The sequence below is a fragment of the Rhineura floridana genome, chromosome 6 (genome assembly GCF_030035675.1).
Source record: "Rhineura floridana isolate rRhiFlo1 chromosome 6, rRhiFlo1.hap2, whole genome shotgun sequence".
In the NCBI taxonomy this organism is placed as follows: domain Eukaryota; kingdom Metazoa; phylum Chordata; class Lepidosauria; order Squamata; family Rhineuridae; genus Rhineura; species Rhineura floridana.
Genome location: NC_084485.1, coordinates 32,827,997 through 32,852,470, shown reverse-complemented (window position 1 = coordinate 32,852,470; position 24,474 = coordinate 32,827,997). Strand labels below are relative to the sequence as shown.

Sequence of the window (24,474 nt, the reverse complement as noted above, 5' to 3'; positions counted from 1 at the left end):
GATCTAGATAGTAAGTCTCATCCAAGAGATCTTGGAGTTGGTTGGAGACAACCCACTTGATAACCTTACCCAGGAAGGGAACATTTGCAACTTGCTTATAGTTACTCAGATCTTCTGGGTGCAAGGAAGGTTTCTTAAGGAATGGTCTCACTGCTACCTCCTTCAAGTGGCCTGTAACCACTCCCTCTTAGACAGGCATTAATTTTCCTCCTTGACCCAGCCAGGACTCCCCTCCCTGCCAGATATTATCAGTCACAATGGTCAAGAACACAAATGGCCACCTACTTCCATCCAAACACATTGTCCACATCCTCAAACCTTATCTACTGAAATGTGTTCATTAACAAATTTTAATGACCTCTGAGTTAACAGAAGAAGGCGAGGACTGGGGAGGGCAGCTATGACAGAACTAGAAAAGGTCCTCAAACGCAAAGATGCATCACTGAACACTAAGGTCAGGATCATTCAGACCATGGTATTCCCGATCTCTAGGTATGGATGTGAAAGTTGGACAGTGAAAAAAGCAATAAGAGAAAAATCAACTCATTTGAAATGTGGTGATGGAGGACAGCTTTGTGCATACCATGGACCGCGAAAAAGATGAATAATTGGGTGTTAGAACAAATTAAACCAGAACTATCACTAGAAGCTAAAATGATGAAACTGAGGTTATCATATTTTGGACACATCATGAGAAGCCAGGATTCACTAGAAAAGACAATAATGCTGGGAAACACACAAGGGAGTAGAAAAAGAGGAAGGCCAAACAAGAAATGGATTAATTCCATAAAGGAAGCCACAGACATTAATTTACAAGATCTGAATAGGGTGGTTCACAACAGATGCTGTTGGAGGTCGCTGATTCATAGGGTCGCCATAAGTCGTAATTGACTTGAAGGCACATAACAACAACAACGAGTTAACAGATGACCTGACAGCACTCGGGGTACATCTAGAAACTGTCCTGCTAGAAAAGCAGAGTCTAGTCTATACAGATACAAGCAATTTTATCCTCAAAATGCCTTCCAAGTGAGCCACAGCAAACAACTGACTGTTCCGCAACTTCCTTCGGGTCTGTATGCAAAAGGTCCCTTTTATCCTATGAAGCTCTGCTGAACAAAGTAACAGGTATGCAATGGAGACAGAGAAGCAACTCTTGCCTTCCACCACAAAGTAGGCTCAGGAATGAACATACAACTGTGTTCAACTGTATTGTTTGGAGTATTCCTCCACTTATATTCTAGCCATCTTGTCTCTTTGCCTTCTACTCCAGGGTATACCACAGTGCTGGAGAGCCCACCACCTCCCTAGGTCATTGGTTCGGTTCCATTGTCGTATCACTCTTAACAGTTAGGAAGTTTTTCCTGATGTTCAGCCAAAATCTGACTTCCTGTAACTTGAGCCCATTATTAAGTGTCCTGCACTCTGGGATGATCGAGAAGAGATCCTGGCCCTCCTCTCTATGAGCCTTCAAGTACTGGAAGAGTGCTATCATACATCCCCTCAGTCTTCTCTTCACAAGACTACACATGCCCAGTTCTTTCAGTCTTTCCTCAAAGGAGTTCGTTTCCAGTCACCTGGTCATCCTTACTGCCCTCCTCTGAACCAGTTTGTCTGCATCCTCATTAAAGTGCAGTGTTCAGAACTAGATGCAGTACTCAAGATGAGGCCTAACCAGTGCAGAATAGACAGGAACTAGTACTTCACATGATTTGGAAACTTTACTTCTGTTAATGCAGCTTAAAATATCATTTGCCTTTTTTGCAGCCACATCGCAATATTGGCTCATATTCAGCTTGCGATCAGCAACAATCGCAGGATCCCTCTCTCATGTAGTACTGCTGAGCCAAGTAATAATATCCATATTCCTCAGACTGACCAGACCTATCAGCCAGAAAAGACTCCAGACCAGTCTAGAAACCAATAGATTCATCAGCCTCTGAGGCCAGACCATTCTAATAGGTCCCCCTGCTTCTACAGAGGTGAAAATTCACTGACAGTGTAAACTTCAACGGGGTGATCTGACCATGAGAAGGGAATGCTATCAAAACCCCTCACCTTTAGATTACCCTTTTCCTACCCCCTCAAGAAAACTAGGTCCAGTGTGTGGGCAGGCATGTGGCTGATGAAATGTTGGGACAGCCCCATGGCTGTCATGGAAGCCATGAAGTCCTGAACCACCCTGGGAACAGCAGCCTCAGCGTGGATATTAAAATCCCTCAAGTCCAACAGCCTGAGGAATCTCAACCTCATGTCCAAGATGACCTCTGTCAGCTCTGGCAGGAAGACTGCTGGGCTGCAAGGTGGGGGGTACGCAGACAGAATCCCTATTCATCCTGTTCATCCAATGTCAGGCACAAATGCTCTGAACTGGCACTCAGTCGAACAGGAAGTCTGGCGAGGAATAACTAATTTTTATAGACAACAGCAACTTCCCTGAGCCTCATATCTGCTTTGGTGATGCACCAAAAACCCAGGCAGGCACAACTAGGAGAGACCAGTCCCTCCCTGTTCTCGTGGCAGCTGAGGTCCCCCTCAGGCAGGTGCAGTAAGAAAGCAGCAAATTATTTCATGGATCTCAAAATGTCTGAGACTCATTGCAGCAACAAGGAGAGACCCTGCCATTTCTCCATGCTTTTGAAGTTAGCCTGAGATCTCAGCAAGTCCTCATACTTCTCTAGGCAAAGAAGAGCAGAAACTCTCCTGAATTCTGTGCTCAGGCCACAGCAAAACATGTACATACCATTAGCAAGTGACTTGCGAATTCTTAGGAAGACACAGATATTGGAAGTGTCATTACTAGAAGAAGCAGATGGGAAGAGGATGGTGGACAGGAACCTGTGAACCCTGCCCAACTGGAATAATACAAAATACAGATGGCTAGATGACAGAGGTTCAAATATGACACAGCAGGAATATTGAAGGTCATAAAAATGGAAAGAATGCTTTGTTAAATTGCATCAAGGCCCTGCATTTTATTTATAAAAGAAGTTGGCCAAATGTCTCTGCGAAACTCACAACAGCTGAGTTCAGACAATCATACTTCTTTGTTAACTGACATTAAACTAGAATGCCCTGATTCAGGCAAAATGGGGAATTCTGACTTAATAGATCCCCATACTGAAGCCAGTGCATAATGGGTTGAAAGGAAGGATGAGGGAAGAGCTTGCACCCATGGCTTCATAAACCATGGTTATAAGACCATAATGTCCCAGTATGACTACTGAAGGCATGTTCACAATAGTTATACCCTCTTGAATGTCCCTTGCACTTAGTAATCAAGTTAAACTACCTATGAACCTGGAGTTTTCATTTTTAACTATCATGTCTAATGGCCATCAACAAACCTGTCTATAGCAACTGTTTAATCCCTTTTTGAAGCCATCTTAGCTATGATGTGTGAAAAAAATACTCTTGTCTGTCTGAAAAACTATTGTCAATTAGTTTAACTGAATGACCTCAAGTTTTAGTTACAGGAATACCCCGCTATACGGACCTTCACTTTACGGACACTTGCGAGTACGGACATATTTACAGTAGCACCATCCCCGTTTACGTATGCTCGCTTCGCAAGAACAGACACTTAACAGCATGACGCCACCGCCCGATCAGTTTCCAACTACAAACTTTTTCTTAAAATAAGGCCTACTGTGTTTATTTTAGTTATAAATGCGTTATTTACATCAGTTATGCCCGTATATGATGATTGCAGTGCAGTATAACGATTGATAAGTGAAAAAGGTAGTGCTTCACTTTTAAGTACATTTTCGGTTTACGTACTCGCTCTGGACCCATTGCGTATGTTAATGCGGGGTATTCCTGTATTTTGAGAGCCTCTTTTTCTTTTCTATATCATTCATAATTTTATAAAACCTCTGGTCTGTCTCCCTTTGCCCATCTGTTTTTAAAAACTAATAAAACCCATCCTGTTTAATATTTCCTTACAAGAAAGAAACTCCAAATTCTCATGATTCCAGTTGCTCTTCGCTCTTATCTATACCTCCTCCAACTTTAGAAGAGACTACAGGAAATGGAGAAAACACGAATTGCACCCAGTATTCTAAATATGGGTGCCATGTAGATTTATATAGTGAAACTAATTATAAGATTTGCAGTTTTTCTTGCAATACCTTTCCTAACTTGGAACTTGTCTTTTTTATGCCACAGTTCCTCAACAGATGTTTTTAGTGAGCTTTCCACTATAACTATAAGATTTCTTGGTTACATAGGGTCTAAAATGACTGCAGCCACAGTAAATATACCCAGACTACTTGTCCCAATGTGCATCACTTTATATTTTCTCACACACAAAGTCTCATGAGAGATTATACATTTGTAAGTGTTGAGGTAGCACAGGGATGTATGTGCTGCCTGCTGTACTCCTGACCTTGTCACATTTAATAGCAAGGTTTGAAAGAGGCTTATAAGTATATTCGCTTGAACACACTTATAAGCCTAATTGTAATAAAGGACACTGCACAATCAGGTTTCCAAATACAGTGAGACTTGTAAGCCTGTTCAGGCAAACACACGGACAAGCCCCTTAAGATACAGCCAATGTGGCAAGGATGGAGTGGGGCTGGTGTGCACATCCATACTTGCACATTTGTAATGCCTGCAAACGGCTATAATCTCACCTGACATTTTGTTGCCCAGCCCCCCACGTTGGAGGTTGTTTTGGAAATCTTTGCAGTTTGCTTGGTGACCTGCTATCATATGCAAACTTGGCCACCTCATTCATTGTCCTTGACTAGATCATTCATGAATAGGTTACATTACACCAGCTCCATAAGAGATTCTTGAGGAAGCCCATTAGCCCCCTTAGCTTTTTGTTTTTAAACAGCTAATGATCTATATGAGGCCCTTATTGTCTTTTCCTTCAGAGGTATCTTTCAAAAATCTTTCACAAAGTATATTGCATCTTCTGAACTAATTTATATCAACATGTTTGTGGAAACATTCAAATAAGCCTAAAAGATAAGTGAATATTCACTAATAGGCAAAAAAACGTGCTGTTTAAGAACGTACCTATAGCCCACAGATATTTCTACCAAACTTTAAAAAGCAGGGAAATTGGGCAGCTATAGTGAATGCACCAGGGGAGCAGGAGACCTGAACTCCTCTCTGAGATATTGTACTGCCCTACAAATTGGTCAAAATGCAAACACCATTTGGGTTGGTCTTTCACAGTCCAATCCACTTGCTGTGTAGCTTGGAAGAATTTGGTAACGTGCCTCTGAGCATATGGTGAGTGGTGGCAACACCTGCCATCTACAAAGATGGAGAATTATATTCTTGTATGTTTGTTGGTGTTCTTCTTACTTTGCTTCTTTCCTGTGTTACTAATGTTTCTACAGAGAATCTAAACTAGAAAAGTTTATTTCCCTCATTATTCATCCTAGAAATCTGTGTCAAATTTATTTTTATTAATTTCAAAGCCTTTTTATTGGTCAATGTCATATGATGGTGAAGACAGCCTTTTTTGTTTCAAACTGGAGGTTATGGTCTATTTCTATTTTGGGTGCATTAACAGTTGGACCTGAAACTGCAGTTTAATGTAAAATCAGACTGATTACAATATGTTGCTACTTTAGCAATGACTCTAGTTGTTAGAAAAAAGAGGATGCATGTTTTCAGCCTGCTATGTTTAAACCACTTTATTTAAGGCAAGGTGTTCACGATCAATTAAAAACATAGAGACCTAGAATTTTGCTAGAATATATTTCACCTCCCACTGTTTTATCTTGTGGAAATTGAGACACTTCTGAGGTCCACTGGAGACTATTTTGCAGAAGTCAGTGCCATTATTCCGCAATTATGTTTGGAGTTTTTTTAGTATAAATTTTGCAAAGTGTTGCTGTACTTCACATATTCATAGAAACAAAAGCAAAAGAAAATGATTTCCTATAGAAAACTTCACTAAAATTGCAAAGTAAATCAGACATATTTAAAGTGACCATCTGAACTGTATCAACTGTCTTAATAATGTTGCTTCCTCCCGGCTAAAACAAGATCAGCACAGGACATATCTTCTTTCTATTATTTGGGCTGATTACAGGTGTTGCCACCACTCACCATATGCTCAGAGGCACATGTTACCAAATTCTTCCAAGCTACACAGGAAGTCGATTGGATTGTGAAAGACCAACCCAAATTGTGTTTGCATTTTGACAACTTTGTAGGGCAGTACAATATCTCAGAGAGGGGTTCAGATCTCCTGCTCCCCTGGTGCATTCACTATAGCTGCCCAATTTCCCTGCTTTTTAAAGTTTGGTAGAAATATCTGTGGGCTATAGGTACATTCTTAAACCGCAAGTTTTTTTTGCCTATTAGTGAATTTCCCTGCTTTTTAATCCGGGAGGTAAGAAATGAGATCCTGTGCAAGTTTGCTGAGAATGGATTGATCATTTGCATGGTTATTGAGTTAAGTGGGATTTACACACACACACACACACACACACACACACACATGCACGGCAATCATGCTTAGGATAGGTGAAACTGACCACAGGGGATGGGGAAGGGAGTAGGGAGGGGTGGAAAGGCAGAGGGGAGGACTGGGATGGGAGCAGGCAGGAGGGGGAGGGGAGAAGAAGGACAGATGTGGTCATTTGCATGTTTATTGAGTTCAGTGGGATTTACTCCCATGCAATTATGCTTAAGATAGGTAAAACTGACGGGGGGGAGGGATGGAGGGATGGAGTGGGCAGGAGAGGCAGAAGAAGGAAGAGGGCAGGGGAGGAGAAAGGGAGAGGAAAGGGGAAGGAGGGAAAAGGCAGGTCTGATCATTTGTATGATTATTGAGTTGAATTGGATATACTCCTATGCAATCATGATTAGGATAGGTAAAACTGACCAGGCTGGGCCTGCCAACCAAGACGTCTTCTGTATCTTTCACAGTTGGGCAGGGGGAAGGGACAATTCTACCTTGTGGTTTTTCCCATTACAATGTTGCAAGAACACCGGCACTTGGCTTTCTCTTCTCCTAAAGATACAGGATCAGTCTCAGGCCCTGAACCTGGCAACCCTACTTCCCACCCAAATTTAAAACAAAGCTGTCCCTGGCCACATCCACACCAGGCCTCTATTACACTTTGGACAATCATTATTTATTTATCTATTTATTTAGTGTATTTATATACCGCCCCATAGCCGAAGCTATATACAAATATACAAATTTAAAAACACATCTTTTAAAATCAATTTAAAACAATTTACCATGGCTTCTCTCAAAGCTATGGCTCAAAGCCAATCATGGCTTCTCTCAAAGAATCGTGGGAAGTGTAGTTAGTGAAGGGTGCTGAGAGTTGCTAGGAGACACCCTGTTTCTCTCACAGACCTTTAATCAGAGTGGCTGACTGTTAAACCATTCTCTCAGGGGAATAGGAGTCTCCTCTCAGCACCCTTCACAAACTACACTTCCCAGGATTCTTTGAGGGAAGCTGTGACTGTCTCAAGTGAAATCAAGTCTGGTGTGGGTGTGGCCCTCTGATTAGCCAAGCCTAGCAGTTGTGAGGCTTTTAGAACTCTGACAGTTGGTCCTTACTGAGCATGCTCCGCGTTATAATAGGCTTCCAGCCAAAATTTCTTAAACTAATTAAAAATCAGCCAGGCCTTTTTTTAACTTTTAAACTGCAGTAGATGAAGGTCAGAGTATGGGGCAAGGTCAGTATTAGGATTACAGGTACTCTGTGAACATGGCTGATTTTTCATGAATTTCAACAGATTATGAGAACTCGCAGAAAAAAAGTCCAAAAGGGCTCGAAGTTTTTTTCTCTCTTTTTAGACTTTGAACTCTCGATTCTCTCTGACTGTTTTGTGTATCGCCATGAAAATTGACAGGGTTGTTAAGCAAGCGTTTCTGAGTTCAGAACTGTAAGTTTTGTAAGGATTAGTTTTGAAATGAGCTTATGGGAAGCCTCAGAATGGCATGGGGGGTATTTTCCATTTAACATTGCGGAATGTGAAAAATCCCCGCTGACTATAGTATACAGCCACTCTCCTGGCTGTATAATTCTCTTTGCAGCCATGACAGAAATAGATACAGTAAATTATTTCTGCCTTCTCTACTGTGTGATGGAACACTCAGTTTTCCAATGTCCCACAAATATGAAAATAAGATTTCTAAAATTGTGCAAGACACCTTTTAACTCTTTTTAGTGGTAGTTCTTTACATTCAAAACATAAAACTTTTTTGTAAACAGATTAAGGATGAACATAGGACCATAGTTTTTGTTTCACATATCCCTGTTATATATTAAAAATAATTTATCCCAGTAACTACTCTCTCACGATCCCAAGATCAACCAAACCTTATACAGATCCACGTTTACTACATTTCACAAAGTTTTTGCATTATGAGGCTAAAATATACCTGCATTATCTGACTGCTGTAAACATATACTGGTTCCACTCCTTAAATGGGATTATAGGAGTGAAGTTTTGTATATAGAGAGAGAACAGCACTCCCTTCTGATTTTTACTGATAGTTTATGCAATTAACTCTTCTAAATTATGTAAACTTCCCAGATCCTAAATATCTAGGGAGGGGGGATAGTTTAGTGGTAGAATGTATACTTGCACAGAAAAGGTCCCAACTTTAATTCCCAGCATCTCCAGTTACAGCAGGCAAAGACTCTTGTCAGAAACTCTGGAAAGTTGCTGCAAGTCAGTGCAGATAATACTGAGCTAGATGGACCAATGAGCTAGATGGACCAGTGGTTTATCTCTGTAAAAGATAGCTTCCTATATTTCTATTTAAAAATAAAGGCTTAAATCTAGAATCTGTCACATGTGTTGGGTTCCCATGTATGATAGGTAGAACTCCACAGGCATATAAATCTTATATCCTGTTTGTAGTTGACAACTGGAAGCCCCCCCCCCCGTGTGCAAATGTGACTCTTTCTCTGGAATGTAGACATTGCAAAAGGGGAGGAAAAGAACTCTGATGACATTTTAGAATGTCAGAAAACAGCAGAGAAATGCAATTGCATTACTGAAGTTTCAGAGGTAATTCAGCTACTTTATTTTGCACTGTTTAGACTTCTGTAGCACACAGAGAGTCATGCAGACACCAAAACTAAAGGGAGGAGATGGGTAAGGCTTCAGAAACTACACACAGGAAATTTACATTGAGCTTATGTCAACCTTTTTCAGAACTGATGGATCTTCAAGTTTTGCCCTCTATCTCTTATAAGAATTGTTTTCAGGTTATTTAAACACAATGCCTCAGTCATCTTACCAGCAACTTTCTCCCCTCATAAAAGATTTAAAGAGACAATAATTCAAAAGAAATCATTTCCCAAAGAGCTGCAATTCAGTATATTTGCAGTGGATTTTCTTCCTCATACTCCTCCTTTCCTTTTCTTCTTTCTTTTTTTAAACAGGGATGCACTGTGGCATCAAGGGAAATGTAACCAGAAAGAAAACATTAAAGAAAATGTTTAAGAAAACCAGTAAAAAATTGAGGGGTAAGTGCACAACATCTTTCCTACCATATTTACCAACTATTCATCCAGCTCATTTGAGTTATCTGCTATTTCTTGCCTTTTAATGTATATTTAAGAAGATTAGTCTGGGACTATTTACCACAAATAACAGTGGTGTACTTTCAAGGTTTCGAATACCACCACAACAAAAATATTCTGAAAGTGACATATTTTCTTAGGAAAACAGATTTAAGAGAGAGCTTCAAATCTTTGCCAGCTACATCATGAATTCACTAGAATTTATATTAGCCACTGAATTCATCAGGTTTAGTTAGCACACACTCAAGGAAGTCCCGAAAATTAAAATAAAACTAATTTGTTCTTCACATACTTTTTAACTTGTGTGACAAAAGATTTGTAAATGGAGGTTCCCCCCCCCCTTTTTACAGGAAAGCTGGGAGATGCAAGGATAAAAGGAGTGTTATAAATGAGCACAAACCTACCTAGTGAGTTTGCAGCATATCTATCTTTTTCATGACTAAAAAAAGAATCATATTCCCCATTAGTCTCCATAAAGCACCGTAGTTCCTACAAGTAAAATATATTCTTCAGAGAAGACCATTCCTTTACTGTACCTTTAATCTTAAAAAACGTATGAATGTAGAAACATCTACATAGTCTCTTAACCTAGGTTAACTAGAAGGCAATTGAAAGTTGTAGATGAACTAATGCACCTTGACATTTAACCAGGAAATCTGATATGGAAAACTACCTAGAAGATATTGCCCACATACATAATATCCTCAATTATGGAATTACTATATTTAAGTTAATCTCAAGCACCATATATTTCTGGAAGCTATTTTGTTTAAATGAAAAACAATGTTTTAACATCATAAACACTAAAATGCAATATTATCTTCAAAATAATTACTGCTGCTCCCAGACTATGAGCAGCAAGCATAAACTGTCCAGAAATTGCATTTAATAAAAAAATTGGAGATAATATTTTGCATGCCATTACTGAATAAATAGCATCTGTGTATAAGCACTCACCTATAACAGTCTCTTACTCATCGGTAGCTATGCTATTTATGCAGGGATTCTTAAAATGGCGTCTGGTAGCACTGCATTGCCTCATTCCTATACTGAAGCTACAATGGTAGCAATTTATTCAATAACCAGGTCCCTTGTTTAAACAGCAGTACTATTTTCAAAGCAATCATCTAAGTAGCAGAAAAATTGTAAAAGATGACACATTGATATCTGACAACCTAATGTTCAACCAAAATGTACAAGACAGGGAGCTTCGTGAAGTCACAGGTTACTAAGGAAATCCTTCCATTTTAGATGGTGACTTCAGTTTGAATGTGCAAGAACTAACACTGGGTCCTCAATTATCCTGCAAAAAGCCTAATGTGCATTAAGATTAAATAAAAACACTAAGCTGACAATAAGGAGTTTAAATCTAGATGCACACATTCATGTTTAATGTGCTTTTTTCTGAAAGGCATGAGAAAGTATTAATAATGTTCACATAATTCAAGGTCTGGCAAGCAACTGTTTAGGTAAGACGTATGTGACATAAATAGGATTCTTATATTGTAATACTAACACATCAGTCCCATGGAGAGGCTGACATGCTTAAACCAATTCTGGCTGCACACCTCCAAAATATGGAAACACAGCTGAAAATATTTTTTTCTGTGCAACCAACACTATGTTAGTACTGTCAATATTACATCAGGATACAGGTTTTTTTTAAATCATGCTTTAAATCTCTCAATGGATACATAAATGCCATGGGCTCTGGCAACAAATTGTTATCACTGAAAGGGAAAAAAAACAGGTCTGATTGTAGCAATGTGTATAAACCTTAGCTCATATGTAGCACATTCTGGGGAAGATATAATACTTTGGGACCCTGGTGTTTAACAATAGGTTTCAAAAGCCCAACCTGAGATGGCCTAGCGAACATATTTTGTGTTGCTACCCTGAGAAGTTGGTATAAGCACAGCTCCCAAAATGCCAAGATGCCATCTGGGGCTCTTTAACTTGATACTCTTGGCTCAACAGAATCTGGGGCATAGCTGGCACTGAGACTTATCACTCCAGAGCTGATTACTACAAAGTAACACCTGTCTTAGGGGAGATTGAATTTCTTTTATTTCTTGCCAGGTGTAAAACAAAAATGGCTGCTTTATTGAATGAGATAGGGGGAGAGTGGCCATTATACAGAGAAGTTCATATATACCAATGCTAAATTTACAAATGATAATCCTTGTGTTGGAAAATCAAGGGACCAATTTGCATATGGTCCTCCCAAAGTCAACAAAACAGGTGCTGAGGGAGAAGGGATTTTCATTTTGTTTGGGGTCACTTTACACATTGCACCCTTTCTTTTTCTAGCAATGCTAAATGCTGTCAATAAGCTTATCCAGTTCCATTTAACTCACAACTAAAATAGTCCTGCTACTCAGAATGAAAGGCATGCGGTTTTTCAAAAAAGCTAATGTTTTCATTCTATTTTATAAACCAGAACACTTTGTTTTTCTATGCTACTTCTTTGCAGAGTCAATTACAATACTAACAAATGATGTCTAAATAATCGTGGAGAATTATATTCATATTGGCAAATTTAAAAAAGTCTGCAGTTGCTAAAATATTTGAACAGGAATTATACCATTAAGTCTTTATGCCAAACGTGTTGTTTTCGATCAGAAGAACACATCTCAACTATGTTGCTTCAGAGAAACGACATTCAACACCAACATTTGCAAGACGCAGTTCTGTCTGGGCAAAAAGATTAAGCATTCATCCACCCACCCTCTGTTGTTTAAAGACGACAAACATCATCAGGCTTAAAACGGGGGGGGGGGAGAAGAGTATACTGTGCTTCTATGCATGCCATGCATAAAAGTGACTCATCTCATACCTTGCAAAAGCATTAAAAAATATAGAATTCCTCAGGTTGGCTGAATTTGCTTTACTCAGATGGAACAAAGATGGGAGAAATTTCCAGAAGGCCTCTCTCAGCCTTGCTACAGTATTTGCCAATCTCTAACCTATCCTCTGTTTCTATTGGCTCAGGCTCTCACAGAGCAGCATGATTGGGCTGATCTGGAAACAACACTGCTGTTTCTCCTTGCCTCAGACATCTTGCTGCAATGCAGACATTTATATTTTGTGAACTATGAAGAAATTAGCATCTGAACAATTTAAAAAGGTGAACTTCAGGGGACTTGTGATGCTGTGTTTCATTATATGCACAAGGGTAGCCCATGCAAATATGTTTCCCCCTGCCAACAATACCTCTGGAGGTGCAGATTTGAGACACATCCTTCTTCAACAAAACCTAGGGGAGCCATTTTAATTCAAGCATTCTGAGTACAGCTCATTTTCTCCTGCTTCTTCATAAGATAATATTGTGTAATGTTAAGATTCCACACCCAGCTGCTAATGTACAATAAACTGCTACAAGGAAAATATGTCTATGCACAATTTTGACAGCCACTGAACTAAAACTTATTGCTCAGCAATATCTTATGGTATATTGGTAGTAAGTTCTAAAATAGCATAAAAACCTGGTAATGAATGTCATCTTATTTTGAAGGGAGGAGGCGACGAAGGAGAGAGAGAATAATCTGAATTAAGTATTTTCAATGGTGCATACTTTGGAGCATTTACTTTACAACAAGTAATAGAGGTTGATTAAGGTCAAAACCACAGTAAAAAGGATACTAGATAGCAGTTTATCATCTCCATGAGGCCCCTGCACAAATGGTGACAAGGTATTCTTTCTCGAGACACATTTGTATTAGATTATGAACTGGACTGCTACTGAACTGTGCACAAAATGAACACACAACAGAGTATCTGTAATGCTGTGAGAAAATGCCCACTGAAAAGCTGCTTGTTGAGACATGCATACAAAATGCCTCAGTTCTACATTATTTTAAAAGCACAAATTACTCAAAAGTGGTTCTAAAACCAGAATTGTATGCTAGATGATATAGCATAGGATTTTAAAAAAGCATAGGGTTACTGAATAGCCTTGTAACAGTATAGTAAGATTACTTTGCTGAGAACTAGCACATTCATCACACTTCAAAAGCCTGAGGAAAGTCTGAATTGAGCTTTAACCTGCAAATGCATTATTATGGGGATCTAGGAACAAAGAGTAAGCAAAATTTTGTTTTCAGGGGAAAACAGGAAGTATACATTTCAAATGTGGCAGAAGGTTGTGAAAAGCACACTGAATGAACAGAATTTTGAACAGACAACAATATTTAGTTTTACTTAATTAGCTATCAACAGAAATTCACTGGCTGGATTAACTTTGCCCTGTCAAAAGCAAAAGATTGAGAACTATTTAAAATGATCAGAGAATAGCATACAAGTTTACTTACCAAGTGTTCCAGCAACCATCTCAATTTCCCCAGTAAATAGGATACAAGAAACTGGCAGATTTGGGATTTGACCAAAAGGAAATTTTTGAAATAATTACGCAGCATCATGCCAAAAACCAGAAAAGCCCAAAAAGGAGGAAAAATGAACATGTAATACTCCCATGAACCACACATGATTTTATATCACTCCAACTCTGAGAACTGTGCCTGATATTTTGCAGAAAAGCACAGTTGTCAATTAGTTTTATTTGTACTAAAGAAAAGATAGGTAATAGTTCAAAAACAAATAGTCTTTAAACAGGTAAGGTACTGGAAGAGATACATAGCTATGCCTGAAGGTTTCAGACCTAGACCTTAACTGTTTATAAAACCTACAATAACAAAGTCATTTTTAAAGACACAGCTTGTAAGCTATATATTCTCCAGGAAAATACAGACACTGCATCTATGGATCCTGTTAAAAAAGAGAGTTAAATATCCATCTTAAGTTAAGGCAAAACTGCACAAAAATCATGATGCAATAGCACTCCACCACTTAGGCCCAGCATCTACAACCCACCATTAGCACTATTTTCTGTGGTCTAGGTTGCTAAAAATCCCATATTTTATCAGGGATAACTTAGCTTAGCTCTTCTTTTCACTGTTTGAAAAGGTAAACTTGCCTGTTCTGCTGTCTGCCATTATGCCTGCTTGTCTCCCTGTAGGGCAGTTAAATGCATCTGCTCCCTAGCTTCCATTTTCTCTTCAGCAGGCATGTGACACAGCAGACAATAGTGCAGGCAAACTGCTCAGACACAGAAAGCTGCTTTGGAAGAACAGTATCTTGACAAACTCTAAAAAACACCATCTCCTTGTGAAGAAGTATGTATGCAAACGTTTTGCTAGTCTGCAAAATAAAGCTATGGCTAATGGCTACTAAACCATGTGACCTAAGAAAGCAAATTTAAACATTTCCAACTTAATAAAGTGCTGTGGGGTGAGTTTTGCGCGACAAATCACAGAGAATCACACTGTTAAGCCACAACTCATAGGTTTTAGAGAAAAAAATGTAAAAAAGTAAAGCTTACCTCTGTGGATGCATTGTTAACACAGTGTTATGTCAATACTTATAAAACATGGAGGACAGGCTCTCAGTACTCAGACAGAAAGGGCTTGGCACTTCAGCTTGATGATCTGTCTTCCTAATAAAAGCTAATCCTGGATTGGCTACTTTGGAAAATCTGAATGTAAAGCTTCAGGGGATTGGCTGAAACACTTCCTGAGCGATTATCTTTGTGCAGCTCTGGCAAGCAGGAGCCATCCTGTGTACAGAGAAGACAGGCTAAACTAGGCCTGTTTCAGCAAAAGAAACTTAAAAGGAGAGCTACACACATACAAACTCCTTGCAGAAAGCAGATTTTCAAGTAGAATAAAGTGAACTCTACGTGCCAGTCTAAATAAAGCATTTCTCAAACCACATCTGTTGCTTCTGCTTGAGGTTTTCTAAACATGGAGGTTTCCCCAGGTTACAAAAGCTGTGCTTGCTACAAAGAAAGCAGCCATTCTGAAATACACTGTGAAAGGCACACTACATAAAGGGGGGGGGAATCATCTTGAAGCAGCATACGCAGTCAGACATACGCACAGTAAGGCACACAAACATCCTAGAGGATCTAGGCTACCACTGTTCATCTGTTATATAATATCTACACAGCTCAAAAAGCAAATATGACTCTCTCTCTCTCTCTCTCTCTCTCTCACACACACACACACACACACACACACACACACGGTTTTTGTGAGCTGTAAAAACGCACATCCTGGATTTTTACCCAACATATTGCAGTACACAACAAAAGTTGGATTATACAGCAGGATACTGATTTCCTAATCACTCACAATTGCCCTTTCTTAATTAAATATAAAGGATGCAGAAAATAGCTACGTTTTTCAGTACTGTGCTGTATGCTGTTTTCACAAACTGCCCTTCCCTCATCCCTAAGGCCTTCAAAAGTTGTCAGTTAAACAAAAATCTGACTTGCCTATTAGTCTGTTGCAGCTGCAGCTTCCTGTCCATTAACCCTATCACATTCGGCGCTTTTTATGATGCAGGCCTTGTGAAGAGTTGAGTATCAGTGTGTGGAAAAATACCAGAGCTGCTTTCAGAACAGGGAGGAACAATGGGAGAGCAGTCTGAAGTTAGAAACATTTCATGTGCAGTCCTTATTTAAACTAGGTCTCTAAAAAAAGGGAACACATTTTTAAAGGTTATTTTAGAACATAATTCATTAACAGTACAATCCTATATATGCCTACTCAGAAGTAAGCCCCATTGATATCAATGGTATTTTATTCCTAGGTAACCCTGTACAGGACCACAGCCAAAATTAGCCAGTCTGATTTGGAGCCAGTTCTTAAGCACTCCTATTTAAAAAAACTGCTTTCATTCTCTAAAATAGCCTGTGTTTCAGTTTTGCTAACACAGGCCTTAAGATATGTAGCTATGTCGGGGGGGGGGGAGGGAAGAAAAACAGTTTTAGATGTCATGTCAAAGAACACATTTTCACACAGATCTTCCATGAAATGCTTACACTTATGTTGATCTTTTTCTTTATTTACACATAAGGAAGTTGAAAAAGAAAAAGATCTTAGCTGCACCTACAAATAATTGTGTACAACAACATGGATATGACGAGAATGGCACAGTAACAAAATAGTCAACATCCTTGTATATGAACAAACAATCCCCAAACAAAAAATGTGAGTTGAAAAATAATATAACTGAATGCCAGTTATCATTACAATGCTAATGGAGGGGGTCCCATAAGTAAGGAGGTACACAAACAAACAATAGCAGTCTGTGATTTGAAATGAGATTTAATTTGGCTGCTTAACTGGCCTTCTAAAACATATCGGTTGAATAATCACATCAAACGAAAGATGGTTACAATCATCTCCCACCCAATCACAGCACCAAAAGATGGAATCAAACTAGGATGCACAGACATCCCTTTTGACTGTGAATTACATTCCAGTCACACATGTATAATCCAATGCAAAGAAATAATCCTAGTGCCTCAACTGTGGTTACATTTTCCTGAGATAACAATAATCTTCACACTTCACAGGGAAACTCAATTTCTTATGCCACTAAGAAGATGCATGTTATGCCAAAGCTATTTTTCAGGCTATACCAGTGAACTAAGTTAAATGGTCACTTCTTATACATTCTACAGTTTCTGCTAGATGGAAGCCACAGACAGTGAGCAGTAAAACTCAAAATGTATCTTCATAGTTTTAGTCCATTTTCAAAATGCAGCAGGAAGCAAATAATATAATAAAGGGGAAATGTACGGGCCACTTAACCTTCTGAGACATTTTTTTACCCAAGCCAAATTCCAATATGTTTCAGGGTGGTAAAAAAAAAAAGCCATGTGTGCTGTTGTGTCAGAAGGGCATCAATCTGCTTCCCTGGGTTGGTATTTAATTGAAAAACCACATGGGTCATTTTTTAACCCAAATTCATTAACATTGGCTGGGGCAAAGAAGCACCCCCCCCAAAGGTAAGTCAATAGATTTCATGGGAATTTTTCCCCCATGGATATTTTTGTGTTTGTGTGTACACAGAAAGAAAACTGTAGAATTTTAAGTGGCTAAAACTTGGGGACACTGTTTACTACTGTGCAAGTGAGGCTATATTAGAAGTAGGTCTACTTCTGAGTAAATTCTACAATGAAAAGTACACCCAGGACCGATTTTAGCAGCAAAAAGGAGCTGGAAATGGATAGCAAATCTATTGTTTGTCTACTGTCTGAGGAGCGAAATAGAAGTTTCCTAAAATAAAAAAATAAACTTAGAAATTCAAACCCTTCTGTGCAGGTTTCTATCTAAAAGAAACATAGTAGCCAACATGGTGCCCTCCAAATGTGGCTGGACCCAACTCCCAGCATGGCCAATGGTCAGGGATGTGGGAGTGTTAGGTCAGCAATATCTGGAGGCACCATGTTGGTTACCCTTGATCTAAGTGTACAGAAATCTGTGTTCCAATTACAAATGTAAAGCAATAGAAGGAATTGCCAGGCAGTGTTGTTCACAAATGAGATATTAATCAGTAGCAGAAACTACTGAATAGTAAGACCAGGCCATGCACTTGATCTGAATTCTGATAATTATCTGTTTCCAATGGTTTTTAGATCAACCTATAATCTAATAAACCATGTCAGACAGCTAGAAATGTTATAGTGTTCTGGAACACTGCCTCTTTTTTTTTTAATCTCTTAAGTATGTAAAGTCTATTAAGAGCATAAGAAGAGCCTGCCGGATCAGGTGAAAGGTCCATTTAGTTCAACACTCTGTTCTCACAGTAGCCAACTGGATGCCCGTAGGAAGCCCACAAGCAGAACCTGTATGCAACAACACTCTCCCCACCTGCGAGTCCTAGCAACTGGCATTCAGAGGCACATTGCCTCCAACAGTGGAGGTAGAATCATGGCTAGTAACCATTGATAACCTTCTCCTCTATGAATTTGTCTAATTCTCTTTTAAAGCCATCCAAGTTGGTAATCATCACTACCTCTTGAGAGAGCAAATTTCGTATTTTTCCAAGCACTCTGTGAATCTTCCAACATTTATTTTCACTGGATGTCCTTGAGTTCTAGTATAATGAGAAAAGGAGATAAGACTATTCTCTATCCACTTTCTGCACACCATGCATAATTTTTACACACTTCTGTCATGTCCCCTCCTACTTACTTTTTCTATAAACTAAAAAGCCTCAAACACAGTAAACTCTCCTCAGAGAGGAGTTGCTTCATATCCCCTTGATCATGTTGGTTGCCCTTTTCTCAACCCTTTCCACCTCTAGAATATGAGGCAAGGCAACCAGAACTGTACACAATACACAACTGTGGTTGCACCATAGATTTGTATAACAGCAACACAATATTGACCATTTTATTTTCAATTCTTTTCCTAAAGATTCCTAGCATGGAATTTGCCTTTTTCCATCTGCCGCACTCTGGGTCGACATTTCCATTGAGCTATCCACTATGACCCCAAGGTATCATTCTTGGGTCAGTGATCACCAGTTCAGGCCCCATGAGCATATCCGTGAAATTAGGATTTTTTGCCCCAATGTGTATCACTCTACACTTGCTTACACTTTATTGCATTTGCCATTTTACTGCCCATTCACGTAGTTTGGAAAGATCGTTTTAGAGCGATTCATAATCTCTTTTTGTTTAAGCCACCTTAAACAATTTTGTATCCTCAGCAAGCCTGGCTACCGCACTATTCACCCTTAATTCTAATTTATAACCACAGATCCCTTGGGGGACTCCACTTTTTATAACTCTCTATTGGTAGAAATTTATTCCTATTTTCTACTTCCTGTTTCTTTACCAGCTCCTGATCCACAAGAGAACCTCTCCTCCTATTCTATGACAGCTAAGTTTCCTCAGGAGTCTTTGGTGAGGTAATTTGTCAAAAGCTTTCTAAAAGTCTAGGTACACAATGTCAACTGGATCACCTCTATCCATAGCTTGCTGACACACACAAAGAGCTCGAAAAGCTTATTGAGACAGGACCTACCCTTGCAGAAGCCATGTTCATCTATATTAGGGCACCTAGAGAGGCCTTCAGTGGTGCCCCAGCAGGTAGCCCAGAATCTGAGCTTTTTTTAAAAAAAGTAAGTCTCCAGCCCTCCTAGAAATCAAGTTATGGAGCAAAATGTACAGATGACCTTAGCAATTTCTGTGAAATTGCTTGGCTGCTTCTGCCTATCAGTGTTACTAGTCAATGAGTGAAGTCAGAGATATGATTGACAAGTGTTTAGACATCAGACAACAGGAATCCCCAGGGTCCTAAAGGGTCCTGATGCTTTCCTCTCCCTTTTAGTGCACCTTTCATGCTTCTGCCTTTTTTTCTTGTCCTTGGAATCTCCATGCTTTGCCCTTTTCCCCCCTAGCAATCACAATGCATCTTTCCTGTGCTGCATTCACTTGAGACGAGGTAGTGCCTAGACATTATTTTCTGTGAATACTACTATACAATAAGTGGGGTGAATGTAAAAAAATCATCTTTCCAAAAGGTAAATGTGAAAACTGCAGAGAGGCTTAGGCATATTTTCTGCTGTGCAGGAACTAAGACCAGGGATAAAAGAATTCACTGTATAGTTAACTTACGGTACAGTAGTATACACGTTTGCTTACCTCCAGGTGAGAGTGGGTACAAGATGGCAGGCAAGGCTTTGGTTTAGGATTGGCATTGGGGGGGAACAGGGTTCTTGTACATTTAACAGTTATATGGCAGGCAGAAATTCAACAGGTCAATCCTTTTCAGGTGGCTTTATATACCTTGAATTTGTTCTGTGATTTCTGAACTTTAAGCAGACTTTTAATTTGCACTTGACTTGATACATGTTCCAACACTTTTGCCCCAGCAAACTGAGTGCACTGTCCTATCTAATACAGAGGACTATTTTGAAAATTGCACATGTAACTTTTATTCACTTTTGGAACTTTCAAGTCCTAATGATTCTGAAGCCGAGAGAGAGAGAGAGTCCACTATGGAGGCTACTCAAGTGGCTTAATCTCACTGGCTCTGCTTCAGTGTTATTGATATCAAGAACATTCCCAAACAAATACAACTGGCATACAGTTTGATTCTCTGTGGGAAAGACGTCCTGGCTCTGGGACTGCAATGGCACTGATGGTGGCTGGGCACATAGCCAAACTGACACTTTCAGTCTCTGGAGAGAGGATTTGGTCACATATCAGCTGGTAATTTAATAGCAGCAATATCTAGATGAGGCCTCAAGTTCTGCTCTTCTAAAACAACAAAATGCTTTACTGAGCTAAAGCAAAGGGCTTTTAAGTGTCAGTAAAAGCAGAGACTAATTGGGGACACCTCTCAGGTAGCTCATATTGTTTTGAATTCATAGAAGCAAAGTGCAGATTTATCTCACTATGATAAACATGTTCTTCAAGTATTTTAAATTAGTAAAAGGAAGAAATGCTGGAGCTTGATCTTCCTCATTTGGAATGATCTTGCATGGTAAGACCCAAAAGAATGAGTAAGTTCTATCTTATTGGAACAATATATGTTGTTGAAAGCAAGCAAGGTTGTCAAGTTTCAAGCTAAGGCAACTGAAAGAAACCCCTGCTGTAATCAGTGAATGAAGTCTCTTATCCTGTAATAAAAGGCAATTAAAATGCATGGCTTACTGCAAGCTTAGGCAATTGCTTTTCTTGAGGTGTGGCTATTGGGGGGAGGGGGTAGAAAAACAACAACAATGAAATGGGAAAGACAGGAAGGAAGGAAGGAACAGAAGGCTAAAGTCAGAGATGTTAATCAGCAGCACTCTGAAGAACCCAAGTAGTGAAAGGTGAAGTGAGGGTTGAAAATGATGAACACAAAGTCTAGAAAGAAACAGAAGGATGTGGGAGAATAGAAGAGTTAAAAAACAACCACAAGCCAGTGGAAAGGTTGAAAAATATCTCGTTTTCCGTTCTTCTCCTCCTCTTTACAGAGAGCCTCAGAGAGTTCCTATCATAGAGAAAAAAGGAAGAATAGTTCCCAGAAAATGCCACACATGCTATACATATGGCCCACAACTCCACAAATAAGAGCTCTCCCAAGCACCTACTGCCTGAGACAGACAAAAGAGGTTACTTTTCTCTCCACAAGACACAAAAACAGTAATTGCTGAGACATGTTCAGGCAGAAAGGAAGCTGCTTAGAAGAAAACAGACAGCATGAGCTATGTAAAACGGAAAAATGATGTATAAAAAGTGAGCTGCTCAAATACGCATTCTACAAAGGGGCCAGAGAGCTGTTGCAGATGGTTCATTGTACCAAATGGGAGACTGGAGTAGCATACATGCTTCTGGACCGGGGAGGGGGGGGCAAGAGAAGAATATGCATCCAGTGTTGATAGACAGAAGACTGTCTTTCATAAGTAACTGGATAGAGAAAATGTCTGCCTTCACTAACAGTACTAAAGAAGATCATTTCCAAGAGATATTTTACTCCCACAGTGAAGCAGCTCACAATTTATTTATTTTGTTAGCATCATGCTAGAGGATAAGGCAGGCAAGTAGGAAATACTATTTTTACTAAAAGAGAAGGTGGTCAGGTACTAAATGGAATACAAGAAATTTTGCATAAGGGAGATTAGAATCAAAACATGAGCTAAAGAATAATCAGTCTTTGCTAGTACCGAAAGCCTACCTTCTGGCTCAAGTTTTCTAAACATATGAATTGAAAAGCAAGCAAAGGTATATATATAGGTGAAACCATCCAGGCTAGTAAACTAGGGGGTAATAATGGGTAAATAGAATAACAATGCCAACTTACCTTCAGCTATGCAAATCACCTTTAGGGTCGATGCCTTACTAGCCTATAGCAGCCAGGGTACTGTTAGGCAATATGCCAGTGATCAGGATGGCATCCTGTTCTCTCTCCCTCAGTGTTTCTCAAACAGTGGCCCTTGGATTACGTTCAGGTGAGCCTCAGTGCCACAGCCTGCCCAATGTCACACTTGCCTGCCTGCCTTCTAGCTATGACAAAGCCTTTTGGTTGGCCCAGTACCAGCAACAGCAACTCTTGCATGCTGAGTAAAGGTGGCCAGGAGACACAGAAGTTCAGGGGGGCAGGAGAGAAGGAAGGTCTCTCTTTTCTGAGGGGAAAGGGAAAGAGGAGGTGTTGGAGGAAATTAGAACATGAAATAAAAGATTAACAACAACAACAACAAAAAGGAAATAGGAAGGAAGGGTATAAGAGTAGAAACCTGTTACACTGGAAGAAGTGAATGTAAAGGGGCCAGAGAGGAAGGATAAAATAAACTGGCAGGGGTTTTTGGGGGGGGGGTTGAAGCAGGAGAGAGGAATAAGGTACAACTTGAGTGTGAAAGGGGAATTGGAGAAGAAATTGTAGTAGATAGGTAAAAATACTTTGAGAGGCATGTGGTGGTGAGAAAATATAAAAGAAAAAAACTCCACTTTGAGCCTCAGGATTAGCAAATTCTGGCTCAAATGGGGAGGCTGAATCACAATATCTCCAAAGCAAATGTCTGTGTTTAGCTTGAGGAATGCTGAACTATGGAACTCCTTGCTGCACAGGAAATGTTGTGATAAAAAATTAGCAATGTCCAAACATGGATTAGATATCAACAGAAAGTTATGTCTGTAACTGCCACCTGATTATGCCAAACTCTGCTTCCATCTGCCACCATGTTGTGACTGGCTCTGCCCCTGCACCACCATTTCTTTTACTGGTGAGCTAAATAATTTCCAGCCATCTCAAGCAGGCCCTAGAGGTAGAAACTTTGCGAACCCTTTAGACCTCCCTTTCTAAACACTTACACTCTCTTCTGGGACCTCTCAACTAAGCTTCTATTGCATAAGTAAATGTACAGAGATTCTTGCATAAAGTCATAAGCCTACTTTTGTGGATAAGGATCCATGTATTGGAGTACTGTAGTAATCCCACACTGCTAATAAAATAAGAAGTGAAACAAAATTGTGAACAGTGTTGTTATGCAATCACAAGCAGAGAGCCATCTTGCAATAACCAGGAAGAGAGTTGTTGTTTTTATACTGTGGTGGCCTCTTAATGAAACCATCTCCCGTATGCATTACGGCAGGCACTCACACTGATGATATTTAGGCACCTGCTGAAAACTCATTTATTCTACTAAGCATTTGCTGGCAATTAATACCAGGCTGTTCTTAATCTGTTTGCTTTGGATTTACCATTGCTATTATTATTGTATAGGTCTTACTTTTATTGCAGTATTTACATTGTACTGTACACAACTTTGTGATTTTTAAATGAAAAGCTGTATACAATTTTAAAATAAATAAAATAACACACTATGTTCCACACCCTCTACCTAGTAAGTATGTATGTATTTATTTATATCCCACCCTTCCTCCCAATAGGAGCCCAGGGCGGCTCCCCTCAAACAGTCAGCCAGCATTCTATCCCCACTGAACACGCTCAGCCCTCAATGAACTGCTGAGTTTTTCTGAGGGGAGGGTGGAGACACTAGAGCCCAGTTCCAGCTACACATAATTCTTTACTTTCTCCATGGATGTCTATGGGCAGCTCTCTTTTTTCTGAACCAAGGGACTTTGAAAAGTAGCTGCTCATTGTGAACCACTAAGTGACCTGGCCAGACAGTGATATCAATATAGATAAATATAAAGGTTAGAAAGAACTATGTGTTTCTCTGTCCTCTTGTTCCTCCCTCCAATAAGATACAAATTGAGTGTTAAAGGAGGAGAAGAAATTACAGGACATAGACAGAATTTGCTGATCCAAGTGGATGCATATTTCCTTTTGCACTATCACATGCTTCTCCAAGTATTTTTACCAAAAATGCAGAGGCTGAGTCAAAATACTTCTAAAGCAAATTTCTCTATTTAGCTTGAGGAAAGGTAAACTATGGAACTCCTTGTCACCAGGAAAATGCTGTGGCAAAGAATTTAGCAATTTTCAAAGATGAATTAGGTATCAGTAGATTATGCCAAACTCTCTCTTCTTTTTGTGACTGGCTCTGCCCCTACACCACCATTTTGTGACTGGTAGACCATATTAATTTTCAGCTACCTCAAGTTGGTCTTGGGAGTGGAAAAGGAAGTACTGATAAGCACTCT

General features: G+C 39.6%; 1 protein-coding gene and 1 long non-coding RNA gene across 16 annotated transcripts in view; one reads left to right on the top strand and one right to left on the bottom strand.

The window, feature by feature from the left end:
- ZMYND8 (zinc finger MYND-type containing 8) overlaps positions 1–24,474 on the bottom strand; it is a 167,879-nt gene that overhangs the window by 119,776 nt on the left and 23,629 nt on the right. For 3 of the 15 annotated variants that reach the window (XR_009763393.1, XM_061631385.1, XM_061631383.1), the window contains exon 3: positions 18,390–18,470. The exons of 6 other annotated variants lie outside the window; for them this stretch is intronic. Coding sequence is in view for 2 of the 9 variants with exons in the window: in XM_061631385.1 (XP_061487369.1) it covers positions 18,390–18,470 (81 nt within the window). In the remaining 7 variants the exon portion in view is untranslated. Of the gene's footprint in view, positions 1–12,111; positions 12,137–12,363; positions 12,415–13,012; positions 13,030–13,837; positions 13,862–14,499; positions 14,648–14,904; positions 15,139–15,761; positions 15,822–18,389; positions 18,471–24,474 lie in introns of those variants that run through there. 6 more of the 15 variants (XR_009763397.1, XR_009763403.1, XR_009763404.1 and 3 more) reach the window with 6 other exon arrangements.
- Positions 8,935–12,802, top strand: LOC133387166 (uncharacterized). The gene is made up of 3 exons (XR_009763408.1): positions 8,935–9,009; positions 9,387–9,470; positions 12,519–12,802. It is a non-coding gene; the product is annotated as an uncharacterized LOC133387166 (long non-coding RNA).